Source organism: Cydia fagiglandana, chromosome 27 (assembly GCF_963556715.1).
Source record: "Cydia fagiglandana chromosome 27, ilCydFagi1.1, whole genome shotgun sequence".
NCBI lineage: Eukaryota > Metazoa > Arthropoda > Insecta > Lepidoptera > Tortricidae > Cydia > Cydia fagiglandana.
The window spans coordinates 854,854-880,050 of record NC_085958.1 but is presented as its reverse complement, the minus strand read 5'-3'; the positions used below and the strand labels follow the sequence as shown (position 1 = coordinate 880,050).

General features: G+C 35.8%; 2 protein-coding genes across 2 annotated transcripts in view; both read right to left on the bottom strand.

Moving 5' to 3' along the window:
• LOC134677986 (DNA-binding protein Ets97D) overlaps positions 1 to 16,460 on the bottom strand; it is a 29,831-nt gene extending 13,371 nt beyond the window's left edge. The window contains exons 1-4 of the mRNA XM_063536422.1: positions 16,135 to 16,460; positions 15,274 to 15,372; positions 14,563 to 14,684; positions 13,196 to 13,343 (exon numbers count right to left, since the gene is read on the bottom strand). Coding sequence (XP_063392492.1) covers positions 13,196 to 13,343; positions 14,563 to 14,684; positions 15,274 to 15,372; positions 16,135 to 16,282 — 517 coding nt within the window. The 5' untranslated portion in view covers positions 16,283 to 16,460. The remainder of the gene's footprint in view (positions 1 to 13,195; positions 13,344 to 14,562; positions 14,685 to 15,273; positions 15,373 to 16,134) is intronic.
• A 4,150-nt stretch (positions 16,461 to 20,610) lies between these two features.
• The window catches only part of LOC134677954 (uncharacterized), a 30,112-nt gene continuing 25,525 nt past the window's right edge, over positions 20,611 to 25,197 (bottom strand). The window contains exons 2-3 of the mRNA XM_063536389.1: positions 22,751 to 22,872; positions 20,611 to 21,977 (exon numbers count right to left, since the gene is read on the bottom strand). Coding sequence (XP_063392459.1) covers positions 21,353 to 21,977; positions 22,751 to 22,872 — 747 coding nt within the window. The 3' untranslated portion in view covers positions 20,611 to 21,352. The remainder of the gene's footprint in view (positions 21,978 to 22,750; positions 22,873 to 25,197) is intronic.

The window sequence follows — 25,197 nt, the reverse complement described above, 5'->3', positions numbered from 1 at the left end:
CGCTATACATTTAAATAACAAGTTTTTAAAACGATAATCGTTTTTATTCGTTTAATTTTCTTTCCTAAGCAGTTTTGGGTTATAAAATTACTAATATTTATATCGTCAAAAAAAATGTGACGTCACACTAGGGGGGAGGGGTCAAAAAACCTAGAAATTCGTGTGACGTAATTAATGGATGACCCCCAAGTCAAAGATAATTAAGACATGCCACGAATATTTAACGGCGTCCTAGCCTGGTCAGTAGTGACCCCTACGAACCTACGAACCAGGAGGTCCCGGGTTCAAATCCTGGTGGTTTATTTGTGTGTTCATCACAAATATTTGTTCCTGAGTTATGGATGTATTCTATGTAGGTATATAAGTATATATATATTAGTGATGTACCGACTATTGATTTGGCCGACTAGCCGACTAGCCGACTAATCGGCGCTCGAATGGCCTAGTCGGCTAGTCGGCCACATCATTAGTTTCGTATAAGTTTAAGTGAAAAACAATAGTTTCGCTCCTTTTGTTGCGCTATTCATCATAATAGCTTGGCTAAAAGGTGTTTTCTACAGGTTCAAAGACCTATCACAAGAATCCTCGTTCAATTTCTGTCTTTTATTTTACGATCCTGAGCAGACCATCAGTACAGTTTGTAGGAGGCATTTCCATGGCTCTATTTCCCATATGAAGTCGCCAGTTAAGAACCTATCCCCTGTGGTCAGCGTCTTCACGAGCAACGTCTAGCCCTCACGAGCCCTATCTAAGTCTCTAAATTTTGCAATAACATTAATAGTTCCTCATGGCCCTACCATTAAAAAAAAAACAAAAACTGAATAACAATAAAAATAATTAACTGCCGAACTTGCACATGACATTACCCGAGAATCAGTCGAGATCGACCTGTAGAGGAAAACACCAGCCCACCAACATACGATAACGATCAAATGGTCAATTATTTATATGAACAAAAGTTTTCGTATGCATCCTGAATAGGTATTTTAGTAAAATAAACATAAAACATATGGTATTCTTTCACTAATAACGTGCCGACTAATCGGCCATTTTTGCCGACTAGTCGCCGACTAATCGCCGACTACAAATGTGGCCGGATAGTCGACTTTCCCGACTAGTCGGCGACTAGTCGGTACATCCCTAATATATATATATATATGTGTATATTATATATATGTCGTAGTCTAGTACCCACAATACAAGCTTTATTGGGCTTACTGTGGGACTGTCGATATGTGTAAAATTGTTCTATAAAAAATATTCTGCAACGATTGGGTATTCGGCCATTTTGCCGAATATTATAACTTTGTGCGAAGTCGCCACTCACCAGTAACAGAAGTAATCATATGTGACGTTATCTATGAAAAGGGACCTTAGGGGTCATCCATTAATTACGTCACACGTTTAGGGGGAGGGAGGGGGTCAAGAAAATGTGACATATTGTGACATGGGGGAGGGGGGAGACACAAACTTTGTGACGTCACTTTAACTTCATCAGTAAACGATTTTTTTTTAAATTATTTTATTCGCTGTACATTTAAATAACAAGTTTTTAAAACGATAATCGTTTTTATTCTTTTAATTTTCTTTCCTAAGCAGTTTTGGGTTATAAAATTACTAATATTTATATCGTCAAAAATATTTTAATAAAATATTAATAATACTTAGGTACTTACTTAATTCGATTTGGCGATTTCGTAGAAAAAATGTGACGTCACACTAGGGGGGAGGGGTTTGCCAAATGTGACCAAATGTGACAAGGGGGGGGAGGGGTCAAAAAACCTAGAAATTCGTGTGACGTAATTAATGGATGACCCCTTACTGTCGATGGACCTTACGCCATTATTAACGATGCTCCGATATAAATACTGCGTGAAGCTGTGCGACGTAAGCGCCATCGACAATAAGGTCCCTTTTCATAGATAATGTCCCATATTAAAGAAGATATACTACTGCTATTTCGCGGTAGATATATTCTAAAGCAATGATAGTTATTTTGTATAAAGTTGTTGTCAGATGGTTTTAAAGTATCGCGATCCACTTAAGACACTTAAAACCATACCGTATCGATACGTATCGACGAAATGAAATTATCGACATGACTGTCGATAATTTCATTTCAATCACTTCTTTAAGCGTCAGGAAAAAGTTGGGTTATTCCCACTAGTTACCACCAAGTTCTTACCAGTGGTAACTACTGGGATTTTTTTTCCCACCTTTTTCCACTGGTAACTACTGGGAATAGTTATTTGTTTTACAAGGGGGCAAAGTTGTTGTTTAACCGCTCGTGCTAATATTGATACCCGAGCAAGCGAAAGATTCCAAAATTGAACCACGAGCGTAGCGAGTGGTTCGAAAAATGAAATCTTGAGCGTTGCGAGGGTTTCAAAGCACGAGGGTTAAACAAAATTTGCCCCCGAGTGAAACACAAAATTTTTCACCACACCAACCCGAAGCAAATTTTAAATGTAAAATATCAAACAAAATCAAACCAAATCAATGTTATTAAATATTTGTCATCCAAAATCATCATTTAAAAGTCAATTCTACCAGCAAACATAAGAAACTAACACAAAATTTGCATTTGATTACTTTGTCTAACATGTGAATAAAATGCAACTTTGCTATCAGTTTTCGAAGTGAAAAAAGCCAAAAGTAAGCCTTACCGAGCCGGTGTGGTGAAAAAAAATTCCCACTAGTTACTCGTACCACCAACTCGGCTTGGTGGTAACTACTGGGAATTTTTATTCCCAGTAGTTTATTTATTATTCGCCCGGCGGTACTATATGCGGTTTTTCAAGTGCGCATTGTGCAGGTTTTGACCGGTTTTGTAAGTAGTACCGAGCTATTAACAATGGCGATGTATGCAGCTCGGGTGCCCGCGCATGGCGTAGCTCAGGGATCAGCCGTATCTAACATCATGTTCTCTGCTTAACGACCTACCCGACGCCATACTTATGGGCGAAATATTCATGTATGCGGATGACGTGGCGGTGGTTGTTTATGATCCGACCTGTGACACACTAGATACGCAGCTAAGAGCGTTTTCACATTGTCCGATCCGATCGAGTCCGATATCGGATGTCGGATCGGATCCTACATCTCTCAGGACAAAAACGAAGTTTGACAGCGATTCAGGGTCTAATCTTGATATTTATTTATTTATTTATTTATTTATTGAGGAGATAACACAGAAAAACATACATGGGATGAACATAAAACTTAAAGTTACATAAATGGCCTTAAATACAGATGCTTCCATAAACGTATCTCACAGAGAACATATGTATATTTATACCACTTACCGCACATATGTATATTTATATCCCTAACTTATGGCACTATCCCTTTCGGCTATTTAGGGTTGTCAAAATTCAAGTGATTATCTTATCTGTGGTCGTGCACGCAAAAGGACGTCCAGTTGCGTCAACCCTAATAATTGCTCAGAGCAATGCTGAGCCGAACGGAGCCGAGCCTGACCGAAGTCAGGAGTGCCTCCCCACTGGCCCGGGCGCCTTCTTTAGCGGGCACACTACAACAAGCATTATGCCTACACGTACGCACACAAACACATAGAGTCAGACCAAGAATAGTCTGCAGCGGATTTGATAGCCCACGCAGTGAAAATGTTATTTTAAACGTCAAAGTTCTATGAAATTAATTTTTTTTTTATTGAGAAAACCAAACAGTCATATAAACATATCAAAAATACAATACAAGATGTACTGCAACAAAAGATACAATAAAAAAGACCTGGAGGTTCATAAATTATGTTAACTGTGTAAGTACAATTATAACTACTGCATATAAATACCAGATAGAAAAAACTGCTAATCAGTGCTTAGGTACTAAAACAACTTACAAACTTAACTATGGTTTTTAGACTAGATATCGAATTTTGAAAGCAATCTATTTCGGAGAGATGTTTATTATAGTAACTAGGAACTCGTCTGAAAAAGGTATGCCTGGAATAGTTCTTGACAGAAAAACCAATATGAAACAGCGATCGAGGGCGTAAGGGGTGATGCGGACAACTGAAAGTAACTAATCTTAGTGCAAGTGTCATTTATGACGTATAAATGACACTTGCACTGCGTGGGCTATCAAATCCGCTGTAGACTTTTTTTGGTCCCACTCTATTATCGCTCCGACAGCTGACGGGGGCTCCGACATGGCATGGTAATGCTACCAGCTCCTCGTCCGGCTTCAAAACATCCAGTATGTTAATCTTCCTCTCCGCCGCTCGCACTTGTATGTTAACCTGGACAACGCCTTCGCCTCTGATGCACTGCTCTACCAGGGTCTCGGTGTAGATTCAAACCAAAGGTCGCAGGTTCAAACCCCGGCTGGTACCAATGATTTGGAACTTATACAGGTTGGTAAAAAATAAGTGCACTCCCGTTGCCAGGGAGGTGTTGGTATTATACTGAGCAACTTTTACTATGGGACCAACCAAAATGGGGAAAAAAAATTTGGCTATTCATACATTTTCGCGATTTCAGGGTCGGGCCATAGTAAAAGTTGCTCAGTATTGTCATGATTTATTTATATTTATATTAAAGATAGCGTTGAATAATAATTTTAATGTGGCAACATTAGCATTACCCTGATTAATACAGGGGTGGTTGGGAAAATAACATTATACTACTGGCAACACGGTAGGTAGTGGGGACACGGAACGGAGCCAGTTGGAAAGGCTCGGGCAGTTCGTTCACTTGGGTTCAGGCGGTCAAGGAGAACAGACCGTGAAGGATTGCTCAGATCTGAGTAAACGCAAGTACCTCCATTCTTATATTATTAATAGCAGAGTAACCTTACTAGAAGAACCACCACAAATCAGAAGTGTTAACGTACCACTAACCCACAATAGGATTTTAAAGTTTATTTTGAATTCTACGTTTTATGAAACGTAAGTTAGGTATAGAATTAAAAAGTATTTTATTTCATGAGTTTGGGACGATTACATGTTCCAGATATAAGTTTTTGGTGATTGCTTGTAAGTATATAACTACCTACATATTTATAAGAAATTTTCAAATAGTAGGCATGATGTAGTTGCAGGTAGTTTTAAAACTCTCGAGTAAATAATAGTCATTAAAAGTATCTCTTGCTTCTTTGTTAGCAACTGAATTTTAATTAGTTTGCATTTTTGCTATTTTGAGTAAGAAAAATTAACGACTATAGAGGTAACGTTGTGTGATGGACCCCATAGTCCCATAGTCCATCCGGTATCAGTATCAGTACCTATAGTGTGTTTAAAAAAAAAAAGCGTTTTGTCGGTTACTAGATGATGCTATGATGAAGTTATTAGAAATACGATGCGATACGATTATTAGAGATGCGATGATGATGTTATTAGATAGAAAGGTTCATGTGGATCTTCAAACGTTTAATTTAGAAAAGATAAGTGGTGATTATAACAATTATTAACTTACGAGTAAGTGACTACAGCGTAATGATAATACTTTAAAATGGTTCAAAATAATGTATGAATTTGTAAATTCCATTAAAGTTGCAAGCGCTTAAAGTAAGCTGCGGTGCCGGCCAACACGAGATCGCCGCATTTTTGTTTAGTAATAGTAGGTTGAAAATTCGTAATATTGAAAAAAAAAATCGCTTTAGAGATGAATTGATATTTAAAGGTTGTGTATCATCGATTATTCTGACCATGAGTTTATGATAAATAAGTAAACGTTATATTTGATGACACTATAAGACCGATTTTATAGACAACCGATAAGATTGATTTTCGTTTGACGTGAGCGTACGTCGAGGTAGTTGAGAATTGGATGAAATTAATGTTTCTTTTTGACGTGAGTGTACGTCATTGAAATTGAGAATTATTTAATGCAAACATGCGACTACATTTTAAAGTGTCGTATGACTAGTACTTTATAAGGACCTGATCTGACTATGCGAGGTCGCGACAACGCGATGGATGTTTGTTTAGTCCCGAGAATGCGACCAATATTTTCTTTGAATTGTTCATATCTAATACGTATATCCTAAAACGTGATTGAACTTATAGTGGTCTTGTCGGGAATAAAAGAAAACGTACAAGTAGCTAAAAAGTAACACAGCGTTATAATTACAAGTTCGAAATTAATATTGATCTCTGTTGAGCTATATAATACAAACTATTAGGTAGGTAGATTTTTTTTTAATAAATGGTAAAATGGAAAGAGAGATAAATTATATGTATACCTAAAGAGAGCAGATATTGTATAATTCTGAGTATTGTTCGAAATTGTATGGTATTGTTGGAATAAATGTTATTTTCTTCATAACAATGATGTTTTGTCACGATTTGAGTATTTGTTTCAACTTAGACTTGAAATAATTATAATTTTTGTTTGAATTTTAGTTCTTGAGCCAGTTGAAGAAAGTAATGAACATCAATGCGTTTAATGCTTAAAAATTGATTAAGTTCTCTTGTGTTTGATAATAGGTATACCTAACGACCCTAAAACTATGACCTGCTCACGTCTGAAGCTTAAATTGACTTCCATAGCACGACAAATTTTCGTACATTATTCAGTGTTAAATTGTAAGCAATTTACACGGTCGTAAGCAATGATGTAGTAGTAAGTTCGCAAAGTGACAGAATTATAACTCAGATTAGTCTTCTTTTTCCTTCTGAGCAAAGATATATCCCCATGAGCAAAGAGAGAAAGGTTGAATACCTTTAAGCAGGTCATTGAAAATAGTACTTAGGTACATACTAAAGGTAAGCAGAAACCGCGGGTAATCAGTGAGGTCAAATTATTCTAAAAGTGACAACAGAGAAATATTGTGAAATATAAACTTTTTGTTTTATTATGATCGACAATTATAACAGAAATTGATTGTCATTTGACGGGATAAAGATACTCGATAGATCAAAGCAGCTTAAGATTTAGAGGTGATCAAAATACATTATTAGACTATAATACAAATATTTTATTGATAAATTACATACTGAACTTTTGATGAGCATGCAATATTACAGTTATTGCTATTTGTTGTTTTAATTTATCAGCTAAAAGTTTACGATACTCGTAGTTTATGTTAATAAAAGTCATACAGTTGAAAGAGGATTAGCATAAAAATATAAGTAAAGACGGATACTTATTTCAAGTAAGTTAGTGCACAATAATGTGAACAAGCAGTTTGTTTACATAATATGAAGTTTTAATAACATGTATATCAGTTAATATTAAGAGTTTGGACTTGAGAGTATGTCGATTAATTGAGATAAATAAAATATCATCGTCATAATGTGAGCTTGCATTATGGTAAATTTACATGGATGATGAGAGTTTTTCATAATGTGAGCGTGCATTATGGTGAATTTACATGAGCGTGTGTAAATTAGATGATGAGAGGTTTTCATAATGTGAGCGTGCATTATGGTGAATTTACATAAGGGTGTGTAAATTAGATGATGAGAGGTTTTCATAATGTGAGCGTGCATTATGGTGAATTTACATGAGCGTGTGTAAATTAGATGATGAGAGGTTTTCATAATGTGAGCGTGCATTATGGTGAATTTACATGAGCGTGTGTAAATTAGATGATGAGAGGTTTTCATAATGTGAGCGTGCATTATGGTGAATTTACATGAGCGTGTGTAAATTAGATGATGAGAGGTTTTCATAATGTGAGCGTACATTATGGTGAATTTACATGAGCGTATGTAAATTAGATGATGAGAGGTTTTCATAATGTGAGCGTACATTATGGTGAATTTACATGAGCGTATGTAAATTAGATGATGATAAGATAAGATAAGATAATCTTTATTGGTACAATACAGGTACACGTCAGATAAAATTTTGTACAATAATTATACAAATTCCACATTACAGAGTATTTCAATTGAAATATACACAATATGGTAATGTCAACAATTCAAAATAGAAAAAAATTATAAATAAAAAAAAAAAGATGTTTTAATTTATAAAACATATTAAATTAGTCATTGGCAGTGCCATTATTTTATTAAAGGTGTAAAAGTTTTTTGTGAGTAACCACGAATCTAAATTTCTTTTAAAGGATTGTTGAGTCTGGACATCTCTGATGATTGTACTTTATAATGTGAGTGTACATTATGGTGAATTTACATGAGTATATGTAAATAAGATGATGACAGTTAATCATAATGTAAGAGTACATTATGGTAAACTTACATGAGCGTATGTAAATTAGAAGATGATAGTTTGTCACGACGTTCAGAGTACGTTACTTATAAGTAAATTTACATAAGTGTATGTAAGAGACGATAATGATATAATTTAAATGGGTTAAATGACACTATTATGTAAGTGATAATGCATTTTGATATATTACACTTATACGAGCGTGTGTAAATTTAAATGCGCTGATTCTATATTGCTTAACTAGTATTTAATGACAATATAGAACTTTGAAAGAATTTATGATAAATTGTAAGTACATAAGTTTGTGTAAAAGTACTATCCGATATGATCATACTAAGTATGATTCGTAGCTAACAATGTGAGAGAGCATTATGGTAGCTTAACATAAGTGAAGATAACATAAGAGAAGTTAACCCAAGCTTTTGTATGACAAAAATAAATTTATTTACATGAGAGCGAGTAATGGGAGTTTGTTTTATACAAATCTACAGAATTATTGTATTTTGTCAGTGCAAGATGAGAGCTTTGTTTGTTTGTTGTGTAAGTTTGCGAAAGAACTACTTATACATTTATAACGAATTTGTTTGTTATGAAAGTCATAAGAATTACATGATTTCGGAGATATTTGGTACTATTGAGAGTTTGAGGAGTTAAATATAAAAATATGAATTCTTACCCGAAGTAATTGAAAGTAGACAAAAACAATAGAGAGGAATGTTGGATATTTCATAAGACACAGCTGTTTCATTATTACTATTTAGAGGAAGACTAAACGATATTTAGGAATATAAAGACACATTCGAGTAAAAGGAACTATGCAGTCTGTGTTCTATCAAATACGTAAAAGAGATATCTTTCACAATTCACTGACTCAAGTTACTTGATGATCACGAGTTTATTAAAGGAAATGAAAGCTAAACCTAACTATTAGATTAAATATTATTTTAGATGGATAATTTACATAGCGCTATATAGATGTGAAAATAAACTGATCAATTTAATCCATTTAGTACAACAGAGTTGACTATCTACGCAGTCATGATGAAAGATAAATGTATGAAAGTTGTAGCTTCTTTTTACTATTGAAGTTGATTACTACTAAGTTGAATTTGACAGTATTTCAAATAATTAAATGTAATTGTGATAACAGATTGATATCCCATATTGACTGGATCTTTTAGATTTTTATTGAGTGAGTACCTACTTTGAAGTCGCAACCTTTTGTGACAGTGGGTTTGACAAATTGATTAAACTTTTCTCAATCTATATGCTGTGTTAATGATGATCAGTATTCGAAAAAATTCCTTGTTATAGGCGAAATTTAAATAATTGTTAATTATTATGTTATTATTAATCATGTTCATGTTCCGATGGATTATAAATTATTTGATCTTTTATTATCAAGAAATTGAAGAGTTTTAAGCATACCACGTTCTAACTACCATGAGTTTGCAATGAGCACATTCATTATTTTATTAGAAAGGTGTCAGATGTAGAAGTGCATTAAATAAAAGAATAGAGGTTAGTTATCATGGACTAAACAAGATATTCCGTTAAATAAAACAGAGAATTGCAACGTAAAGTGATTGAGTGCTAAAGAGACAGTACCTAAGGTACATTTACTTATGCCGGTACCATAAAACACCTAGTATATGAAATATGTTTACTGTACAACTTAAACATAGAACACGAATATAATGCAGAGTAGACTTTATAGACAGTAAAAAGGCATCTCTGGTAATAAATAAAATAAATAATGGTATAGACCTACATAAGTATTGATGTGATGTATGTACAGAGTACAGTACAATAATAAATAAATTATCCATAACAAGCTTGGTTAAGTTAGTTACTTTAGTCAGAGTCAGAATAAATAATTGTACTGCCGTACAGAAAGAAAACTTCCTACAAAATCGAAGTTTGACAGCGGTTCAGGGCCGAATCATGGTATCCCTTTCTATTAATATGTCATTATCCCTTTCGGCTATTTAGGGTTATCAAAATTCAAGTGAGTACCTGTGATCATGCACGCAAAAGGAAGTCAAGTAGTGCCAACCCTAATAATTGCTCGGAGCAATGCTGAGCCGAGCAGAACAGAGTTTGACCAAAGTCAGGAATTTCGCACCCTTGCTTTAATAAATATATACATGACGATCATTACCATTGCGCTCAAATACTAGACAAAGGTTTGACAGAATTTGATATGAATAGTGATTGTTTCTTTTAGAAAAGATATTATGGTTTGCAAGTTATTTAAATGTATATTTTTAGAAAAGTAACAAATGTTAATGGACGTAAAAAAAAAAAAGCTGACAAAGGTTTATGGTTCGAGAATCTTAATAAAAATTTGGACTAAGAGTAATGAACCCAGTCATTCCGTCTCCTCGTCTCGCTATGTCATAGAAATAATACCTAGTTTTAGAGAAAGATTATAAAAAAAAATGATTTTATTGGACTTTATAACTAAAACTTGATTTGATTAAGCAGTTTCAATCATTGTTGCAATCAAATAAAGTTAAAACTTTAGTGATGACACTCCATATCTTATATTGACGTAAGGGCGTATCTGGCTGTGATTTAAATGTGTATTTTAAATGTTCATTGCTAATTCAGACATCTTAAGTTTGGCGAATATTAAATAAATTATAATTTAAAAAATTGTTGAAATGATTTGAAAAGAATATTAAGTCATTACTTTCGTGAGAATTAGTAGATGCCCATTAACATCCTTTGAAGTTACAAGACATAACATTTTGTATGTTATTATGTTAATATGGGGATAAACACTAAACAGTGACATTACTTTGAAGAAATGACATTTTAGTGATAGTATAGGGATTGGCATGAAGGAATGACGGCAGTTAATGAATTTAGTTAAACATCTTGCTTCAATGTTGGAGTTATTACAAGATAATGACACTTACATTGAAATAACATTATTATATTGAGAGTGAATTGATGGAAATGATGGAATCAGAAATGACAGAAAGAATGACGGAAGATAAAGAAGTTATTAAACTAGTTTAGTTTTGAAGTAATGACAATGACAAAATAATTGGATTATACTGACAGTGAGTGGAGTGCATAAAGCAATTTAATATCGCTACATGTAGAGAGTTGTATAGGTATTGAATGATAATCAGCGAAAGCGATGTTATTCAAAGTGGCATTTGATTGATTACAAAATATCGTTTTTTTTTCTTTTTGTTTGGGAAAGAAATTTTCGTATGATATTGTAGTGCAAGTAACAATCATGAGATGAGAAGCAAAGTACTGCTAGCTATTAAATATCAGAGGAATTAGAGTAGGATTGTTAATGTCAAGTTGGGGTAATGTTATTTTTATACATTACGGATTCAGAGACATACATGGTAGATGTGTAAATTTGAAACTGAACGTAATAGTTTTGAGCTGAACACAAAACTGGTGGTCTTGAAAATTATAACGTAGACGTCTAATTTCAGGGGTGAAATATTATCTTCTAACTATAATGATTAATACGTGAATGTAGTAAAAGGAAGTCTACATTAATTCAATATACCTAGTATAATATTGGGTCAAACAAGAAGTGAATATTAACATATGTAGAACTGGAAAACGTAGTAGTCGAACAATTTTAGAGTATAAAAAAAAAGAGTACTGAATTAAATAAAAGACACGTATACTTTAACGGACATAAGTAATGTTAAAGTTATGAGAAAACGAAACACAATATGCATAATAAAAACTGAGCTTTGTTATTTATATATATTCCATAGTTATTATACGAAAATTAACAACAGGTATTATGAAATTACATTGTCTAGTATAGATTGAATGTTACGTAGACAAAAAAGAAACGAGTGTTACACCTAAGTGAAAATTTTGGACTCACAGTATATAATAGTAATGAAAAACAGATTTGGAAATTAATTAGTTATGAATAAAGATAAACAGAGCAGAGGACCGAATGTCATGATATTAATTTCAAATGGATATACATCATAATTTTATTTAATCAATTGTGATACGTTACGTTTAAAACTTTGAAATAGAAACTAATTTTTTTTTTATGATTGGCGGAACATATAAAACGGACCTACCTTTTGGTGATAAAGTTCGTGCGCCGGAGTCATGCACGAAGTTGGATGGCCGAATGTCATGATTTATTTATATTTATATTAAAGATAGCGTTGAATAATAATTTTAATGTGGCAACATTAGCATTACCCTGATTAATACAGGGGTGGTTGGGAAAATAACATTATACTACTGGCAACACGGTAGGTAGTGGGGACACGGAACGGAGCCAGTTGGAAAGGCTCGGGCAGTTCGTTCACTTGGGTTCAGGCGGTCAAGGAGAACAGACCGTGAAGGATTGCTCAGATCTGAGTAAACGCAAGTACCTCCATTCTTATATTATTAATAGCAGAGTAACCTTACTAGAAGAACCACCACAGTATAATCCCATAACCTCCCTGGCAACGGGAACGCAGTTATTTTTTAGCCACCATGTATACAAAAAAACCGGGCAAGTGCGAGTCGGACTCGCGCACGAAGGGTTCCGTACCATAATGCAAAAAAAAACAAAAAAAAGCAAAAAAAACGGTCACCCATCCAAGTACTGACCCCTCCCGACGTTGCTTAAGTTTGGTCAAAAATCATGTTTGTTGTATGGGAGCCCCATTTAAATCTTTATTTTATTCTGTTTTTAGTATTTGTTGTTATAGCGGCAACAGAAATACATCATCTGTGAAAATTTCAACTGTCTAGCTATCACGGTTCGTGAGATACAGCCTGGTGACAGACGGACGGACGGACGGACAGCGAAGTCTTAGTAATAGGGTCCCGTTTTACCCTTTGGGTACGGAACCCTAATAGGTATCAATTGATATTTACCAGTAGCTTTTGAAGGTAATCACGAGAAGACCGGAATATCAAAAGCATAAACCACTAGTAGTAGTTTTCCACTTTGTTCTTAGGTCAGATGGCGGTCACTTTCGTAAAAACTAGTGCCAATTTTTGGGATTAGGTTGCCGAGCGGATCCCAAGCTCCCCAATTGCGATTATAGACTTACCAGGTGTAGGTAATGCTACCAGCTCCTCGTCCGGCTTCAAAACATCCAGTATGTTAATCTTCCTCTCCGCCGCTCGCACTTGTATGTTAACCTGGACAACGCCTTCGCCTCTGATGCACTGCTCTACCAGGGTCTTGTGGTTTTCCAGCTGAAAAACATTTTTTTTTTCAAAAATGCACTTATCAACAAAAAATTATTACACTGACTATACTCTGTATCTTTAGGTATGAAAAAAAAAGTTAACAAAATCTACCCTCAAATGGCTTCTTAAGCCAGTTGAAGGTAGATGAAAACATTACATGATCAAATAATGTAGGTTAAAGTCAGGTCGTTCAGTGACAGATCCAGGTGGTTTTGTATTTGGTTGGTTAATCAATAAATGTTATAACTACCCGAAAATGTACAAATTATTTGTTTACTTTTATCCTGTAAGTACCTAAAGATAAGCGTGCAATAGCTGAGACTGACAGGAATATCATGAAACGTCCGTACGGAAATAGTTATTTGTTTTACAAGGGGGCAAAGTTGTTGTTTAACCGCTCGTGCTAATATTGATACCCGAGCAAGCGAAAGATTCCAAAATTGAACCACGAGCGTAGCTAGTGGTTCGAAAAATGGAATCTTGAGCGTTGCGAGGAGGAGTTCAAAGCACGAGGGTTAAACAAAATTTGCCCCCGAGTGAAACACAAAATTTTTCACCACACCAACCCGAAGCAAATATTACTTAGATGTAAAATATCAAACAAAATCAAAACAAATCAAATCCAAATTAATGTTATTAAATATTTATTATCCAAAATCATCATTTAAAAGTCAATTCTACCAGGAAAGATAAGAAAACAACTCAAAATTTGCATTTGATTACATTGCCTCACATGTGAATAAAATGCAACTTTGCTATCAGTTTTTGAAGTGCAAAGTAAGCCTTTCCGAGCTGGTGTGGTGAAAAGGATTTTATGCACTACAACTGTAATATAATGATGCATTATTCCATCTTATCCTCCTAAGGCCCTACTTATGGTACCTCTTCAGTTCGATGAAATTTAAATCCCATTTAATTGGAATTTAAATAACAGTATCAGGTAGAAGACTCACTCTCTAACAAAACGCGTCTGTCACGATCAGCACAGATATGGCCGCTAGGTGGCGACAGCGCCACGCGCGGCTTATGGCAAACCCCAAAATTGGGGTCGAACGGATGTATTTACTTTTAGCTACCTGTAGCAAAGCGACGAAATCGCGGAGTGAGCCACGCCTGGTGAAAGCGAGTAAGTATTTGAACAAATTAAATTATTTTTCAGAAAATATTTTAATTTGGTTTTTTTTTATCAGTTAGACCTGAATACATCTTATTCAATTCTACTGACCATTTTAGCATCTTGCAGCCAGAAGGTGTAATCTGTCAGATCCACTCCAAGCCTCTTCTCTAGCATGCTCCGCAGTTTGGACAGGCGGGTGCGGATGTCCATCAGCTGGACTATCACCTCCTCTGAAACGAACAAGTAATAGTTATTTGTTTTACAAGGGGGCAAAGTTGGTGTTTAACCGCACGTGCTAATATTGATACCCGAGAAAGCGAAAGATTCCAAAGCACGAGGGCTTTGCTTACTTCACGGCCTCCTAGCCTAGTCGGTAGTGATCCTGCCTACGAATCAGGAGGTCCCGGGTTCGAATCCTGGTAAGGGCATTTATTTGTGTGTTCATCACAAATATTTGTTCCTGAGTTATGGGTGTTTTCTATGTATATAAGTATTTATATATTATACACCTATATCGTCGTCTAGTACCCACAACACAAGCCTTATTGAACTTAGGGCCCCCCCACATCTGGCGTCTTTCGAGCGTCGGCGTCTACAATTCTATGGCCGACGTCGACGCAACGTCGACGCAGCGTCGACGCAACTGCGCAGCGACGTCATTTTCCATAGCGCTGGACCGACGCCGACAGACGCCGACGCTCGAAAGACGCCAAATGTGGGGGGGCCCTTACTGTGGAACTAGGTCGAGCTGTGTAAAATTGTCCTATAATATTTATTTTATATTAGTATCAGGGATATAAACCGAAGGTTTTAGTATACCGCTAGAGTCAGTGCTCTGCATGGTGTCCTCATCCTCCGGAGCATCCTCGAACACGGCCAGCGGAGCCTGCAGGATCTCCACTCCTGTCGGCATCAGACCTAGAATGTAATTATTCAAAATATAGTATGGATTTACAATGAATATTTGCATATTTTCTGTGCAATTATAGTTTAATATCATTTATAGTCAATAGAGTGTATGCCATAATTATGTAAATATAAAAAAAAATTGTTTTTACTTTTTAGTTACTTACAGCGAAGAGTTAGGGTCGACATGTGCCACAATAAATGAATCTACCCGTCCATTTGGGTAGATCGGGTAAATACCGGGTAGGTGGGTATTTACCTGGGTGGGTAAATACCTACGAGCCATCTCTAGTTAGGGATAAACATGATATTTGCAGCACAGATATTTATTTCTGAGTCATGTCAGTCATGTGTGTTTTCTATGTATTAAAAATATTTACTTATTTACATTTTATTTTGTGAACATCAGAAGAACTGGATTAGAAGAATGTTTATAACATGAATTAAGATTTACAAATTCAACATTTAACATGATTAAAGCGATTTTAGCGAAAGACCCATGGTAAATTTGGCGCTTTTGAATTTGGAATTTCCTTTAATTTCTATACGAGTTTAAAACTTGAGTATAATTTGTACTTGTACAAGTACACGGGCATTACCGATGTTAAGAGAACCATACCAGTTTTTTTTTTACCTATTATCATCAATACACAATAACAACAACAGTATACCTACCTACTTGAACAAAAAATAAACAAGATATAAAAGCGATGTAAAATTTGACCTTCAAGTAAAGATACACCTACTGTAGAATTATAATAAACAATTACTTACCTAAATCAGATTCGGTAACATATTGAGGAATCACAGAAAGAGGATCCGAAGTATCTACACTGCCCGAAGCTTCCTCAAACGCATTTTCAACACTTTCCATTTTGATTGTGCGTACATTTAAAAGATCGTTCAAATCTGTCACCTCCATGAGTATATTACCCACACGAGCACAGCAACGATCTATCTAATCTAACAGACTTTGGTAAACTTGAGATATTTTTTAAGATTTCAAAATTGTACGAATAGGAAAAGGAAATTGCTCGAAATGTTCACTTCCGCCTATAATCCGCGTGCACCAAAACGTGAAACCATTGACAAGTGTCATTGTGGCAGTACAATTTTCACCAATAAGCTCTAGAATGTCTATGGACGATTTTTTTTGTTAGGTTGGCGTGCCTGCTTTTGCCTATAAAATAATTCAGTTTCTTATACCATAGATAAGCATATTTTTGTATTAGGCAGCCATCTATTGCGCAATAGAACAAGCGTTATTTGTTCTACTCGACAACAGATGGCGCTGGTAAGTACAATTTTCATAGTTCTAGCTTACTTAATTTTTTATCCCGCATAAGCGCACTCCATAAGGGATTGTATTGTATTGTAGTTCGGGCGATTTTCCGCAACTCGACGTCTTGCGCCTATTTTGCGTGATAGGGGGTGGACTAGTCTTGCCAGCCAAGCTCCTCGAGGAATCCTATCAAACCTTTGATGTTGAGTAGGACCTCGGGGAGGTCACTCGGGGATCCGAGATGTTTTGCCCTGTATTCCATAGGGGATATTACTGCAATGTTTTGCCGCCAGAGTGCAGAGTGCAGTTCATAGACTAACTTATACATACTGTGCCTTAAACTGTTTATTGACAAGTTTTCACAGACAATAAAATATGACATACCGGTAAACGCGAAAATTGAAATTTAGTTATCTGCCTCTTTATCGCTCGAATATGCAAGAGTGATAGAGAGATTAGATAACGACATTTCGATTTTCTTGTTTCGCGGTAAGCCATGTGATTGACGTGACGTGTCAATGTGGTTTGTTTACTGTATGTGCCACAAAGGTGCCACCTACACAGAGCTTTGCCTAATATTCCCTATTTTCTCAGCTTTTATTTTCCAAAATGTTTGTATGTTTCACATAAATGTGAAAGTCTGTAATTTGAATGCCATTGGCAAAATTGCAGAACATATATGGATAAAGTTTTGCGTCGAGGGTTAGATTACATAAAAATAAAACAAGGTGTTAGTTTTTATTACAGTGTATTTAAAAACCGAACCTTTACCTTACATTAATGCCAAACACGTAATGTATTCACATATTTCACCAAAATATGGGACATTCAAACAATTTACGGGCCGCCATAGAGTCATGTGAATTTTATCTATTTTTAAATCTGCTTGTCTATGGTCACAGAAATCTGCCAGATACACTCTGGCAAACCCTCTTTGTCAGTAAAATTTTCTATGGAAGAGACACCTTTCGTGCCAATTTTTTTTTAAATTGGGTGCCTTTTTAGTGGCGATGTGACGAGTCCACTTTTTTTCGATTCGAATCATTCGAATCGATTCGGCCACTGATCCGAGTTGAAATTCGAACTGACTCGACTCGACGGTTTGCGTGGTTCGCGACAAGGTCACGGGCCGCGGAGCCGCAAACGAGTCAAGCGGCAGTTGTTGTAAACAGAACCTTTAGGACACCGAATTAAGGTTTATTTTTCAATGGCCATACTACCAGTGAACTCGACTCGGGATGGCGAATCAAGCGGCAGTTGTTGTAAAAAGAACCTTCGGGCTACGGAATTAAGGTTTATTTTTGAATGGTCATAGTACCAGTCAACTCGGATTGAAACGGCGAATCAAGCGGCAGTTGTTGTAAAAAGAACCTTCGGGCTATCGAATTAAGGTTTATTTTTGAATGGCCTTAGCGTAGCGTTGACTCGGCTCGGAGAGTTGGTGAATTGGCGATTCATTCGCCGAGTCAGCGGATCGGATACCAAGTTACCAGTCAGTTTAGTGGCCGAGTTGATTCGGATTGCCAATAGTCTTGATTCGAATCAACTCATCTGTAGGTTGATTCGGATTATTCGAATCAGATAACTCGACTCGCCCATCGCTACTTTTTAGTTTTTACTGACGGAAATGTCTTGCCAAGCTTTAGAAATTTTAGAATAGTCTTATTTTAAAAAACTGACGTTTCTATTCTGTCAAGCTATTTCCGTCAGTAGAAAAAAGCGGCAAATTGTAAAAATGCAGGCGCGAACTGTTATCGACGTTATCGTCCTTTGGAAATTTTGAATTTCGCGCCTTTTTCAACTGGCAAAGTTGTTTGACCGCATGTATCTGACCGATTTCCGTGACCAGTCTGTTCGAAAAGAGAAGAGACGTGGAATGTAAGGGAGCCATAAAGGGAGCTATATTCTACGAAACTTCTTTTTCCGCACAGACTCTATGAACTTAATACGACGATCAGAATTTGGCTGTCTGGCAGCCCTTGATCATTTTACAAAATTTAAAACAAAAGTGTAAATTTTGATATTTTAACTCATAAAATGATGATATGATACCAAACCAACAAACAAAAAATAGGGTAAATCGTCTATTGCCTGGCCAACTTCTAATAACTGGACACCTTATACTAAAATGATTTAAATAAGAATTTTATTTATTTATTCACAGAACTCAAGTAAACCAAATAACATTAGTTTACTTTCTCTTTCTCCGAGAAAAGTCTACAGTAATTTTGATAAGTGTGACACAGTGAAAGTGTTATTTTAAACGTCAAACTTCTATGAAATTATGACGTATTATAGATGACACTTGCACTGCGTGGGCTATCAAAATCGCTGCAGACTTTTCTTGGTCTAAATTCTATAAAGTGTCCAGTTATTGGAAGCTGGCCAGTAATGGACGATTTACCCTAATAGTAGGCTGTATTTTATATATTGATGGAATTTTTCGAATAACTCAAGCAAATTTTGTCAAAAATGCACTGTTCTAAGTCTAAATAATATTTAATAAACCATAGATAACAAAATATAATTCCATTATAAGTTATAACTAACTTTTATGGCTCCTCTACACGATGGGCCAACGCCGGCCACTCCGAGGGACGCAGCCATGCGGTAGAATGAGATAGCAATATCACTCGCTCTCTCTAACGCATAAATGCGTCCCTTGGAGTGGCCGGCGTTGGCCCATCGTGTAGAGGAGCCATTATATACTTCAGGATAAAATGTGTGTTTGTCTGATTCACTTTAAAATTTCACAATTTTATCCTAAATTGTTTAACAAAACTATTTTTACAGAAAATCACAATTATACAATGTTTACAACACTTATATAACAAATAATATCAAAAGAAAAGGAACTTACATACAATTTACAGTGTCTATGGTAACATTACAAACTTTTGTATGAAAAAAAAAACAGTTTTGATACTTTAAAAATATTCTAATGACCTGAAGAGATCCCTTAAAGGGATAAGTCCGCATTTGAACAATATTTTTAATCTATTTATGTAAAATATACCATACCATACAAGTCTGCTATTTTACCAGAAAAAAATAAAACTTTTTTAAGAAATGAATCTGAACATACAATTTTTGTATGAAAATAAAGATATTTTAATCCATAGCGTAAGGCAAGTTTTGTTTACATACAATTTATATACACTAAACGAATATACATATATTATTTTATATACATCTTTATATCTATGATACAGCTTTTTTTTAAGTTTATATACTTTACAAATACGGTGAATATATAAAACTTATAAATTAAAGTTTCAATCACAAAATGATGTTGCTACCTCGACGTTTCATGCTAATTCATTCCATTGTTTTTAAACTTAGTTAATGATTAAGCTGATATTTTTTAAATAAATAGTACATTTCGATGCTAGTGCGGAAGGTATGTCATTACTTCACGAGTACCGAGATATCTTGCCACGAGCCGCAGGCGAGTGGCAAGACTCGGGACGAGTGAAGAATGACATTTCCGCACGTGTATCGAACGACGTTTTTTAATACAGTTGCGAAAAAATAAGAAAAACATTGTTAATCGTACACTAAACAAAAGTGGTAACAGTGACAGCTCGGTTAGACGTCGTCTTTAAGTATATTATATCTATGGGCGTTTGGCAGCTATTCCGTTCCATTCAGTCAACTTATTAAGAACGGAATTTTCAATATTGAATATTAAAAAATAAACGTGTTATAATGATGAAGAGGTAAGTAATTAAATATGAAATATGTAATATTTTTCGTATTCTTACATTAACGGTAGGTTTTTATGCTGATTACGACGTTTAAAGGAAACTAATATTAACACTCATCAATAAGTAGTCGTGAATTGGAACAAGTATAAATTTAAAAAAATTGGAAAAGTAAAAAGCACTAGTTCGAGATAACCAACTTTCCGCACGCTAAACAGCTACGTAAAGTAGCACTTTTTGAGCAACTGTATTAAAAATATATATTTTCAGGCACTCTTAGCATCCTCTTATAGAGAGAAATAAATCTCATATTTTATGTTTTTTATTTCGATAAAATATAAGATCGTAGTGTCATTTAAAAGAAAATTAAAATGCAAATGTGATGGCGAAATAAGTGATGGGCGTTTCAAGAAAAAATGATACTACATATTTTTTTAAATATTTGTCGATATGGAAAAAAATATGGATTTTTTAAAGTTTATCGTGTTTTTTTTTTCAAATGGTTTTACTTAAAGAAGTCATAGGGTATGGAAACACGGTGCTTCGAAACTAATGTGCCGTCGTATTTTTTTTTTTCATGACGAAATTTCAAATTTTATAAGTTTCTAAATGGACAATTTTCTTAATTTCCTGTGAAAGTTTCCTGAAATCTCCGGTAACTTTTCCAACTTTTTGGAAACTTTCAATCTGAAATTCCGTAACTTTCAGAAGAATCAAAATTTTCAGCGCAAAGAGCGCAGGGCTGCTAGATGCGATCTAAACACTGAAACCTTTGATAGAAAATTAATATTTAACTAATTTTTAAAATTTGTTAAATCATCAACCTTAAAATGTTTTTGTAGTTTTTATTAAATATATTTGACAGTTACATCAACAAAATATCATGGTAATTCGCCAGTAACTGGCCGGATTAAACTAAAAATGAATTCTGTTTGTAGGTGAATACAATTCATTTTTAGTTTAGGGTGGCCAGTTACTGGCGAAATACCCTATATAAAACAGAATGTCATGTGTCTAAAACAACTTTGGACGCTAAAATGGAATTCGCCTTCGACTCAGATTTATCATAAAAATCGCACTTCGCCAACGACTTCGCTACTTTATCTACATTTAAATCTATCTTTACATCATTTACTTTATCATTTATTAAATCTAATTTAGATTTATCTTTGTCACCAACTTTAAGATTCATATCATCTATTTTATTTTCCAATGTTTTTATTTGTGTTTTACATTCACCATCATTTTTGTCGTCATTAACATCAAGATTGTTTTCTACTTTCTCATTAATTAAACCATTTTCATTAACTCCATTAACGTTATTTAATTCTTTATCAACCCCATCAACTTTTATATCAACACCATTTCCACTCTTTGTACCTTCTGTATTTACTTCATTTATTTCACTAGCATCCCTACCTTCAACCTCAGCTTTTAACCTCTCTTCTTCTATCCTCTTTTCATCTTCTCTCTTCTCTTCTGCTATCCTATCTTCTTCTTGCTTCCGCTTCCTCTCTTCTATCTCGAGCCGTCTCTGCTTGTTCCACCACGGCATGAAACGTTGGAACATGATCCGACGCCGGTGTTGGGGCTTCAACACCCATGATACTGCCATGTCTACGTCTGCAATCCTGGAGAAAAAAAAGTTAATGGTCAGTTAAAAATAGTACTTATTTTATGAACCAATTTACATGGTGCTGCGTTTAATATGGGCCAAACGAAAGGCAATGAGAGAGTCACATTAAACCAATATATAGGTAAGATAGGTTCGTTAGATTGCTTCATATGCCCGAAGGGCAAAGTGCCCACTGCCCAGATATAGGGAACGAGTCCGTCCGTCGACTCAGGGAACGAGTCAAAGATTTTCACGTTTCACGATATGCCTGATCTTACGATCGGCCGCCGACATATATACAGTCAACAACCCTACTGGATCTTACCTACCTGGTACCTTATTGTGTCTTTTTTCTTTTTCTTACTTTGTTTGATTCTTTGCTGTATGTAATTTTTCTTTGCGACAATTAAGTACTTTTTATTTTATTTATTTTAATACGGCCCGGCCATGACATTGCGTGACCGGCGGCAGCGGCAATCATAGGTGGGAACGAAAGGTCCGGTCGCTGTCTCGCTCCAACCTGGTTGACACCGCCGCCAGTCGCGCAATGTCGTGGTCGAGCTGTTAGGGCTACCGTTTGATCCTCATGTATGGTCAGCGAAAAATTGTGCTCAAGGCCAAAAATTTACAATATGTATGAGGAATATCTAGTGGTGGTCAAAAAATGTAATCAGTCCTCCTGGTCCCAATTGTTTTAAAATATGCTAAATATGTGTCGTGAAAAGGTTGCCAATATGGCTTTTTTGTGCTATAAAAATGCCAATTGGCAACTAAATGTGCAATACTCACTTCCTCTTGAATCTGTCCCGGTCCATGGCATCTTGCTCCCAGTTGCCTCGGCGAGCCTGCCTCGCCGCGAACGACCATACTCGCATCACGTGCACTTTTGGTGGCTTCTCGGAGAAGGACACCTGAAAAGAAAGAAATTGTCATGAGAACATTGTTTTAATTTTATTATTAAATGAAATAAACCTAAACTCAATGCGGGCTGTACACACTCCGAGACAGGCGATAAACGGGTGTACAGTCACCTGCAATAATATGTTACACAACGAAGGCCGCAAAAATATCTGACACGATCTTATTTGTAGAGCCATAAGAGCGCGTCACATATTTCTTCTGCCTTCGAAGAGTAACGTATTATTGCAGGTGACTGTACATACTGTTCCCTTTTCGTCTCGCGGTTCTCCGATTGGATCAAAGTCAGAGGCTTTCGACGAGTTTGTACAGCCGGCATAAGAATGTGACAGAGCCCTACAGCGGCCACGGCCTGATCCGACCGACCCCGAGAAAGGCCCAGAACGAGTGTGTACATTACATACTGCTCCCTTCATCATATCATATCATATTTATTTATTGCAACCATGGTATTTCTATAGATATTACAATGTCTGGGTAGTTCCACATGGACCCTGTGAGGGCATAGCAATATTACATGCTTAGGATCTAATCTTAAATCTATGCGTATAATATGAAAGTAAGTCAAGTTTTTATATGAAAGTCGAATTGAATCAGTTAATTGTCAGTATGTGTATTCAATACAAATAGGCAACGAATTAATTATTAAGTGATGTCAAGTTAATATTTAAATGCAATATGTCAACAAATTGATTCAATTAAGTTTGTAAGAATACAGATAATAATGTCCGAATTTAAAATTAGTGCACAAAATTAGTGGTGTTGCTAAAGAGACTGGTCAGTAAAAAAATCTTCTAAATTGTAGTAGCATTTGTCAATCAAATAAGTTTTAAGTCTAGTCAAAAAGGTTTTGTTACATTTTTCTGCTTTTATACTGTCATCTATTCTGTTGTACACTTTTATGGCCATGGCGTACGGGCTTGAGCTGTATAATTTTAATTTAGAGCCTGTTATTGCTACCAGGTTATTTCTCTCTCGCCTCTCGTCTCGCTTTCTCCGATTGGAGAGGATTTTTGCCGAGACTCGGTGAGAGACTCACGACGAGTGTGTACAGCCGGCATAAGAATGTGACCGAGCCCTACAGCGGCCAAGGCCGGATGCGACCGACCCCGAGAAAGGCCCAGAACGAGTGTGTACATTACATACTGCTCCCTTCTCGTCTCTAGGGCATGCTCCCGGGAATTCCCGGTTCTCAAATTCCCGTAAAAATTATAAAATTTTGAAAAGCTTTATCTCGGAAAATATTAGATGTACAGAGACAATTCTAATGTTTTATTGTAGCAAATTTAGTCCACTTTAAAAACGCCCTAGGAAGTTACTACCAAAAACTAGTACTTTAGGGTTATAATCGCCCAAATCTAAAAAAAATTGCGGTTTATTCGATTTTTGACAAAGTTGCGTTCGGCGCTCGAAGTCACAAACTTGGATTATTCATTGGGCCAACATCATAAACAAGTCTGCAAAAAATCAGAACTACCGGATTTGACGCAAAAGAGTCAGGTTACAAAATTCGACAAAGTTACTGGATTAATATTACTCGGGATGACGTAAGGATTCTAATGATATATCATTCATCTAAATCGGTTAAGGCATTCAGAAGTTATGGTGGAATAAAGAGACTCACATTACATACAAACATGAACCCTGAAAACAATAATCTTTTTGTTTGGGCAGTCGTGTAAAAAGTAGAGATGCAACGCATAGTTGTTTGGCCGGATACCGGATATTCGGCCTGACCATCGGCCGAATATCAAGTATCCGGCGGCCGAATATTCGGCCAGCGGAACTATACCTACATTTCGGTATTACAGGTGCGTATTCTGCAGGTTTGACCTGTTTCCTAGTGAACGTTCGCCCGGACTCATTTCTAGGTTCGAAATGAGTGCGCGTGCAAGTCAGTGGAATGTTTAAATTGTTTTAAAATAATTAGTTTACTCCGAAATCAAGCAATTTTACTATCTGGTACCCGGCCAGATAGTAGGTCACTATCCGGTATCCGGCCTGATATTAAAATCATAGCCGGATACCGAATAACAACCGAATATCCGGCGCATCTCTAGTAAAAAGTTGTGATACGATATATAAGATCACTTTGGCCGTCATTATCTAAAGTCTGTGCGGAAAGAGAAGAGTTGTGGAATGTATGGGGCCCCATACATTCCACAACTCTTCTCTTTCCGCACAGACTCTATTTGAAGCTGACTGTAAAACATAGACATATGTGACGTTCCACGGCAAAAGGTACCTTATGGAGGCTGGCGCTTACGTCGCATAGCGCCGCAATAATATTGGAGCGGCGTTAATAATAGCGTAAGCGC